Source organism: Seriola lalandi, unplaced genomic scaffold, assembly GCF_002814215.2.
Source record: "Seriola lalandi dorsalis isolate HSWRI2012SDOR001 ecotype SW California unplaced genomic scaffold, Sedor1 jcf7180002054580, whole genome shotgun sequence".
In the NCBI taxonomy this organism is placed as follows: domain Eukaryota; kingdom Metazoa; phylum Chordata; class Actinopteri; order Carangiformes; family Carangidae; genus Seriola; species Seriola lalandi.
In genome coordinates this window covers 559,275-568,582 of record NW_019525133.1, presented here as the reverse complement: position 1 = coordinate 568,582, position 9,308 = coordinate 559,275, and the positions used below count along the sequence as shown (strand labels likewise).

The 9,308-nt window shown below is 35.4% G+C and overlaps 1 protein-coding gene across 1 annotated transcript in view; it reads right to left on the bottom strand.

Moving 5' to 3' along the window:
- LOC111663792 (glutamate receptor ionotropic, delta-1-like) overlaps positions 1 to 9,308 on the bottom strand; it is a 236,941-nt gene that overhangs the window by 17,202 nt on the left and 210,431 nt on the right. Inside the window, exons 13-14 of the mRNA XM_023418119.2 lie at positions 4,723 to 4,918; positions 3,230 to 3,396 (exon numbers count right to left, since the gene is read on the bottom strand). Of these exons, the coding sequence (XP_023273887.1) occupies positions 3,230 to 3,396; positions 4,723 to 4,918 (363 nt within the window). The remainder of the gene's footprint in view (positions 1 to 3,229; positions 3,397 to 4,722; positions 4,919 to 9,308) is intronic.

The window sequence follows — 9,308 nt, the reverse complement described above, 5'->3', positions numbered from 1 at the left end:
TAAAAACGTCAAAAAACGTCATAGTAGAGTAAGGCATAAAAATGTCGTAGTACAGTAGGGCATAAAAATGTCATAGTAAGGCACAAAAACGTCATAGTATAGTAAGGCATAAAAATGTCAAAAAAACGTCATACTATAGAAAGGCATAAAATTGTCAAAAAATCGTCATAGTATACTAAGGCATAAAAATGTCAAAAACATGATAGTATAGTAAGGCATAAAAATTTCCAAAAACGTCATAGTATAGTAAGGCATAAAAATGTCGTAGTACAGTAGGGGATAAAAATGTCAAAAAACGTCTTAGTATATTAAGGCATAAAAATGTCATAAAACGTCATACTATAGAAAGACATAACATGTCAAAAAACATCATATTATATTATGGTATAACATTTCAAAAAATATAGTATAGTAGCCATAAAAAAGTCAAAAAACGTCATCGTATAGTAAGGCAAAAAAAATGTCAAAAAACGTCATAGTATAGTAAGGCAAAAAATCGTCATAGAATAGTAAGGCATAAAAATGTGAAAAAACATCAAAAAACGTCATAGCATAGTAAGGCAAAAAATCGTCATAGTATACTAAGGCATAAAAATGTCAAAAAAAACATCATAGTATAGTAAGGCATAAAAATGTCAAAAAACGTCATAGTAGAGTAAGGCATAAAAATGTCGTAGTACAGTAGGGCATAAAAATGTCAAACGAAAGGCATAAAAATGTCATAGTAAGGCACAAAAACGTCATAGTAAGGCACAAAAACGTCAAAAAACGTCATAGTATAGTAAGGCATAAAAACATCAAAAAACGTCATACTATAAAAAAGGCATAACACGTCAAAAAACATATTAAGGTATAACATTTCAAAAAATATCATCGTATAGTAGCCATAAAAATGTCAAAAAAATGTCATCGCATAGTAAGGCATAAAATTGTCAAGAAACGTCATAGTATAGTAAGGCAAAAAATCGTCATAGTATAGTAAGGCATAAAAATTTCAAAAAACGTCATAGTATAGTAAGGCATAAAAACGTCATAGTATAGTAAGGCATAAAAATGTCAAAAAACGTCATAGTATAGTAAGGTATAAATATGTCAAAAAACGTCAGTATAGTAAGCCATAAAAATGTCATAGTATAGTAAGGCATAAAATTGTCAAAAAACGTCATACTAAAGTAAGGCATAAAAACGTCAAAAAACGTCATAGTAGAGTAAGGCATAAAAATGTCGTAGTACAGTTGGGCATAAAAATGTCAAACGCAAGGCATAAAAATGTCAAAAAACGTCATACTATAGAAAGGCATAAAATTGTCAAAAAACGTCATAGTATAGTAAGGGAAAAAATCGTCATAGTATAGTAAGGCATAAAAATGTCAAAAAACGTCTTAGTTTATTAAGGCATAACACGTCAAAAAACGTCATAGTATAGTAAGGCATAAAAATGTCAAAAAACGTCATAGTATAGTAAAGCATAAAAATGTCAAAAAACGTCAGTATAGTAAGCCATAAAAATGTCATAGTATAGTAAGCCATAAAAATGTCAAAAAAACGTCATAGTATACTAAGGCATAACACGTCAAAAAACGTCATAGTATAGTAAGGCATAAAAATGTCAAAAAACGTCATAGCATAGTAAGGCATAAAAATGTCGTAGTACAGTAGGGCACAAAAAAGTCAAAAAACATCATAGTATAGTAAGGCACAAAAACGTCAAAAAACGTCATACTATAGAAAGACATAACACGTCAAAAAACATCATATTATATTAAGGTATAACATTTCAAAAAATAAAGTATAGTAGCCATAAAAAAGTCAAAAAACATCATCGTATAGTAAGGCAAAAAAAAAATCAAAAAACGTCATAGTATAGTAAGCCATAAAAATGTCAAAAAACATCAAAAAACGTCATAGCATAGTAAGGCAAAAAATCGTCATAGTAGAGTAAGGCATAAAAATGTCAAAAAACGTCATAGTAGAGTAAGGCATAAAAATGTCGTAGTACAGTAGGGCATAAAAATGTCAAACGCAAGGCATAAAAATGTCATAGTATGGCACAAAAACGTCAAAAAACGTCATAGTATAGTAAGGCATAACACGTCAAAAAACATCATATTATATTAAGGTATAACATTTCAAAAAATATCATCGTATAGTAGCCATAAAAATGTCAAAAAAACGTCATCGCATAGTAAGGCATAAAATTGTCAAGAAACGTCATAGTATAGTTAGGCAAAAAATCGTCATAGTATAGTAAGGCATAAAAATTTCAAAAAACACCATTGTATTGTAAGGCATAAAAACGTCATAGTATAGTAAGGCATAAAAATGTCAAAAAACGTCATATTATAGTAAGGCATAAAAATGTCAAAAATGTCATAGTACAGTAGGGCATAACACCTCAAAAAACATCATAGTATAGTAAGGCATAAAAACGTCAAAAAATGTCATATTAAAGTAAGGCATAAAAACATCATAGTATAGTAAGCCATAAAAATGTCAAAAAACGTCATAGCATAGTAAGGCAAAAAATTGTCATCGTATACTAAGGCATAAAAATGTCAAAAACATGATAGTATAGTAAGGCATAAAAATGTCGTAGTACAGTAGGGCATAAAAATGTCAAAAAACGTCATAGCATAGTAAGGCAAAAAATTGTCATCGTATACTAAGGCATAAAAATGTCAAAAACATGATAGTATAGTAAGGCATAAACATGTCATAGTATAGTAAGGCACAAAAACGTCCAAAAACATCATAGTTTAGTTAGGCACAAAAAAGTCAAAAAACGTCATAGTATAGTAAGGCATAAAAATGTCAAAAAACGTCAGAGTATAGTAAGGCATAAAAACGTAAAAATCGTCATAGTATAGTAAAGTATAACACGTCAAAAAACATATTATAGTAAGTAATAAAAATGTGAAAAAAATTGTCACAGTATAATGAGGCATAAAAATGTCAAAAAACGTCATAGTATAATAAGGCATAAAAATGTCAAAAATGCAGCCATGTGGCCATATTTCAGTAATTATTTGGTCTGTGCAAAGTTAACAGGACAGATGCCTGAAGCTAAGCTGGAACACACCTTAGATATCCTTTAATGATTTCAAAAAAATTACAGGCTGATACCAACACCAGGAGGTATTAGCTGGTACCATTCCTGCTGAACATAAAGGAATGCTGCGTAATTGATATATATCACAACACATTACAAAATGTCTGTATATAGACATACTTCTGAGAGAAGAGGTCCCTGTAAGGACTGCCGTGCTGCAGGGCCATGCCGTAGCCTCTGGTGCTCATGCTGTTTCCTGCTACAGTCAGTGTGCAGTCGTCATCTGTCAGAGCAGCATACTCCACCACCGCCATGTCCCACAGAAAGGCATATGACTCTCGCTTTGCCTGGAAATTTGTGAAGTTCCCAAGACACACACAAACACACATGCAAAAGCAAACACATTATAAGGCATTTTCTTTGCATTTTTACGCCTTGAACCCATGTCCCTGTGTTGCTGGGAGAGTGGCACAGGCTTCTCACTGTGAAGAAACAATGAGTAGAACAAACAGAGCTCAGTCAGCATGCAAAATATTTGCACAGAAATTAGATTTAATATTTTTCCCACTCAGAGCACTGAACACTGAATCTCATGCACAACATTAGATTTCTTTACAAAGATGATGTAAATAGTTGGATCGCTATTTTTTTCTAGCTCTGCTTATAGCATATTTTCAGAGACACGATCATGTGCTGTAGCCTCAAGTGAAGACTGTTGAACAACGCCGGCTGAAAATCTGTCTGATATCCTACTGGATTGTTTTTTTTTTTTGTTTGTTGTTTTTCTGTGTTTGTATGCACTTCTCCAGCTTCTTTACCCTCCAGAGTAAGACTATGCTCTCAACTATATAGGGCTCTCAAGTCCACTGACCTTTAATAAATAAACACATACTGTAGAAATCACATTCCCATCCAACTGTAAAACTCAAGTCAGAATGAGGAGCATGCAGTCGATGGTTTGTTAGCTCTAAAGAAAAACATAGTAATTCAGTAACTGCGAACAGAAAAAAATGTAAATGTAAACAAAATAAAACGGAAATAAAATATTTATTCAATGGCAGGCTGCCCCTCCCCCAAATGGCTGAGGAAACACTGCAGTTTAATGCTTTTAAAGTGCATATGTCTAGACTCCATTGTAGTTTGTTTAATTATGGATTCTTCAATCTGCTGTGTGTCTGTGTAGCCGTGTGCGTGCTTGTGCTTATTTGTGTTTAAGAAAGATAGAGAGAAGAGAAAATACATTAAAAGTTAATTTGGCAACACACTGAGTTTGTGAGAATAATTAAACCCTCACTATTCACTAGATTAAAAATATCACTTTACTCATGCTTCTGTCAATCAGTGATGGAATTTACTGAACTTACCTGGCTGTGTAACAGTAACAAGCTACAGCTAATTATCATCAAGGCTGAGCTTATGTTTCATAGTATTAATTTCTTCTGAGCTGAAGACATGATTTTAATATTCATATAATTTATTAAGAAGTAAGAAAGAAAAAAGAAAAAGAAATGCCTTCTTTCTTGTGAAAGAATAGCTAAACATATATTTCATATTGTTTGCTTTCCCTAAGAATAGCTTGTTGAAAAGAACCCTACAGAAACCTAACAACAGGCAAGACAAGTTTGAAGGGCTCCAATAATATTTTATTCATGAAGACCAAAATAAATACTTACCTTCTTGATTCCCTCTGATGGGCTGGAGACAGAGTTCTCAAAGCCGTTGTTCTTGTTAATGGTCTTCCAGAGTTCTGCGAATGTGCTGTCCTGCTCCAGAGGGTTGGTGCCTTTGGCCCCGAAATATTCGTACACGGCCGAGTCCCTCACTGTCCCGTAAACCACATCCACTTGCTTGGACAGGTCCTGGAATGACCTGCAGTGAGGGCCACAGTAGCAAGTTAGTTCACCAGATTTGATAGAAAACTGATAAGAAAAACAGGAAATAATATGAAGTAATAAGCAGTAAGAAGATATTCAAATAGAAATTCTTTTTTTTTTCACAGTATAACATGTTAGTTTGTCTCAATTTAATTTGTCAATCAACTATTAATCTTAAAAGACAGTCTACTGTCAGGTCATATTTTGACTCATGAAGAGTAATATGAGTGTCATTTAGTTTTAATGGCAGGATGTTCAGATACACTTGTGGAGCAAGACAAAACCATGTACTTGGTCTTGTCTTTAAAACTAGTCTGTGTTTAAAGAGTAATAGTTGGAAGGCATCAGAGGCAGACTGAAGACGAGTCAGGCTGGGGGCGGAGCCTGGGACATATAAAATTGTATCGTCAGCAAATAAATGGACATTGAAGTCTAAGTCTGAAGGAACAACTATGTTATTTCTGTATAATGTAAACAGCAACTGGCCAAGGATAAATCCCTGTGGCAACCCAGTTCTGATGCTGAGATGACTTGATAGAGTAACATTAGCAACAGCAGTCTATTAATATAAAAGCCTGATATACACAACTATTTACAAATGATTTTGTCAAACAGTTTTAACCTTTTATTTTTCTTGCACAAATATTTTTTGCAAATCAAACATTTTTGTTGCCAACAAAGCTGTTCTGCTTTGTCAGCCTTTAAAATCAAAGCCATGTCTTATTACATTACAAGCATGATGCAAGAAGTCACTGACTTAGGAAACACTCCTCTTCACTTTTATTCATTACCCCGCCTCAGCCTCCTGGCTTATATCCTTGCATATACAGATTTTTCCCTCTGTTTAAAATTCAAGTTTCAGCTCCCTCCTGTTTCACTCCATCCAATCAGTAAGCGTAACACTACCACCTCCCTCTCCTATGCACATTGGAGCAAATCACTAATCAGCATGCTCTTTATCAACCAAATTAGCTGCACCTGTAGTGTGCTGCCTGCTGGCTCTGATGTCGACGCCAAAGCTTTCCCTGACCACCACTTTCCCTAGCACTACCAGCACCATGACTGCGACCAGAGTAATGTTGACCAGGTTGGGAGGTTAAGTTGCTGACCGATTATGGGGTTCAATCCCCATGATTGAGCATTAACCCCTAATGGAGTCAGCACCAAACTATAACCTACTTTTTATAAACAATACTTTATATCTGAAAACTATTCTCTCCTGATTGAAATGCCTATTATGCAGATGCTGTGTGGCTCCTTGCAGCAGCCATATTTCATATGTAAAGATAATTTCCAATTTTGTACAGCAACATATTTGCTAAATGCCAATGACCTTTTAATTAGAATTTGCTTCCAGTGTAATTGGAATGGCGGTCTACCCAGATTACCTACATCCATGACTTGTACTGGGTTCATATGTTTGATGTACTGCCTCTGTGCATTTTCCACATTTCTTTAGAAAACCATACTAGAGAAGCACCAGAATGTTTACACAACTAAAATTGTTTTCTCCCCAATTCTCTAAAAAGTGAGAGAATTGAAAAGCTTATCTCAAGATGATGTTGTTGGACTAATTCAGCGATTTAATTAGAAGCCTATATGGTGTAACAGTGGTTGTTGTGGAAAAAGCAAGCGAGACAGAAACAACGTGCTGGATATTTCATGGTCTCCAGCTTATTCTGTTAGATTAAACCGCAAGCTTTACTGCACCAAGTAAAATGCTCAGCCTTAACAGCCTACTTTTATGTAACTATACAAACATTGGGACCTGTAGTGCACTGTGGAACTATAGATCTGAGATAAATCAATCCTATAAATATTTAGATCCACCAGCTGGAGTAAATAGAATAACTAAAAGAGGTGAAAGCCCCTGTAATTTAAGAAAAAATATGAAAAACAATAGACAGATGGCACATTTTAAAAATCAAAGATATGGTAAAATTAAACCACTCACAAGTGATATTATCAGACAGTGACTATTTGAAGTAGACATTGTCTTGTACTGAGGACATCTGCCACCCATTTGTAAGTGTTGTTTCTTGTTTGGCTTTTCTTTCTCAAAGCAATGCAACATACACTTTGATTCCTGATCAATACATAGAGATCCAACCCAGCCCTCTGTTCATTATCTATAATGGCTGGACAAAGATTATAAGAAGCACAGCACCAACCTAGCACACAAACCAATGCTCTTTCTCTCTCTTTGTATTGCAGTACTACAGACACATGCATGTAAAGAATTGTCTTCTCTTGCGTGTGCATGTCACAAGTTTCCTCTAAGGTGTTCCAGGCAAAATCAAAGGCACCAAATTGCTGCCTGCACAGTTGGTCATGGTTGTACTTAATGTAAAATCAGCCATAGCAATAAAGAGTAAAGAGTTAAAACAACATTATAAAAAAACAAGAGAGCTCAGCCAAAGACATCCATTAATTAGTATTAGTCCATGTGATATCCTGGGGGACAAATCATTTTTTAAGAAACGTGACTTTCTCTCTTTCGCTCCCTCTCACACTAGAACATCATACAAATAGTTCTGGTAGGAAACCATTTCATCTCTGTGTCCCAAGGCTCAGGTGTTTCGTAAAGGCTTATTTCTAGAAAGAGCAAACAAAAGGGGGAAAAGCCATGTAGTGTTTAAACCAAATTTATAATATACAAATGGTGGCTTAATTAACCACTGTACGTCAGACAAAGTTGCTAATTGTTCCTGTTACACCCAACTAAGGGCTCATGCAGGCACACATTTAGAAACACAGACACACACAAACAAAGTGTGTCTTGAACTGACTTGTCTAGAAGACTGAAAGATGATTTCTCCATGAAAAATCATAAACACATACTGACTTTAGATTTTTTCAAATGAAGGGCGATGGACTGCACCTAACCTATCCTATAAGATTCAAGACACATTTGGCAGAAACTTTCCAAGGTTTGGACATTGGATTCATGCTGCAGGACAAACTCCAGTTTGAATGATTTTATGGGATACATTTTAGAGTAGATTTGGAGATATGCAGCCTTTTCTGTCAGGCACTTCATACATTAGTAGTGCTTTGGTCACCAGGTGTAATATATTACATTCATAGACAATATTGACTGGTAGAGCACAGAAGGGTAGAAAATGGAGCCTAGAAGTGAACAGTGAGGGAATCTTGCCTGTTCTGCCTATTTTAATACTGCAATACACCATTGTCATAGACCTTTGGCTCCTGGTTCAGGCAGCCCAGCCTTTCTGCCACAACCACAATGACTCCCAGACAGCAAGAACCTGGTTTTGGAGTATTTTCTTTTAAGCAGACATTACTATACCTAATCCCAACATTCTTACAAATGCTTTTCACAAAAATGAAGATTACTATCCGTTACTGAAAGAACTCAATTCCAACTCTGTAAATGCCGCCTGTGTTCTCCGGGATGGTGCTGTACATGCTCCCCACAGGAGTTACAAATAACCCTTCCTCTTCCAAGTCAACCTATGCTTCTCTGTACAATGAGGAAGGCAGCAATAGGCCTGCACAAAAGACCCAATTTACTGTATAAATTTCTTCTGCCATCTGTCCCCTAGTGGTTCAGTGATGGTGCAAAGCAGTTTTCTCCCTCAAAGGAGGTGAATTCTAGTAGAGAAAGAGAAAAAAAACTAATGTTCCATTTTGCCTGATCTTAAGTTGTGAGTGAAAATGATGCAAAGGCAGCAAGTTCTCCCTCTTTGAAAGAAAGTAAAACTTAGGGCAATTATGGGCTTAACTAGATTTGCTTTTGCTGTGATTTATGTGGTAAATTACATCTGTGTTTTGTTTTTTTGATAAACATTGACTTCATAAAAGAAAATCAATTATTGGTGTTTCAGAGAGATGCCCGCTTTTATCATTGTTAATGGTAAGACCTACTGTCCACTCTCAGTTTATTGAATCATCAAGTTGGCCACAAGCATTTCTAAAAAGAAAGGAAGTGGCCAATTTTCAAATAACCTGAGGCATAATTCTTCAGTCCCCCCACCCCTACACACGCACACATGCACAATTTGGAGGTTAGGTGGGAGAATTATTAAGCCCACTAGCAACTCACAGTCAGCGTCACAAATGATGGTGTGCAAATGTGTTCACATCAAGTTTTACATTTAGAAAGTATTTACTCACACAGATTATGTAATTAGGAAATGGAGCAGCAGAGTTAATTTGAACACTGTGCTGCTAAGTAAGACCTGATGCTGGGCAATTTTAGAAGTGTCTTATGCACATCAGGAAAGCAATGGAGTACAAAAGAAAGGCTCTCTCCTAAGCTAAGCGTGACACACTGGTTAAATAAACCAATAAACATATTTTGGGATTGCAATGATTTGCTCTTCTTCTTGCAATTAAGAAAACAATACGTACGCTATTAAAAT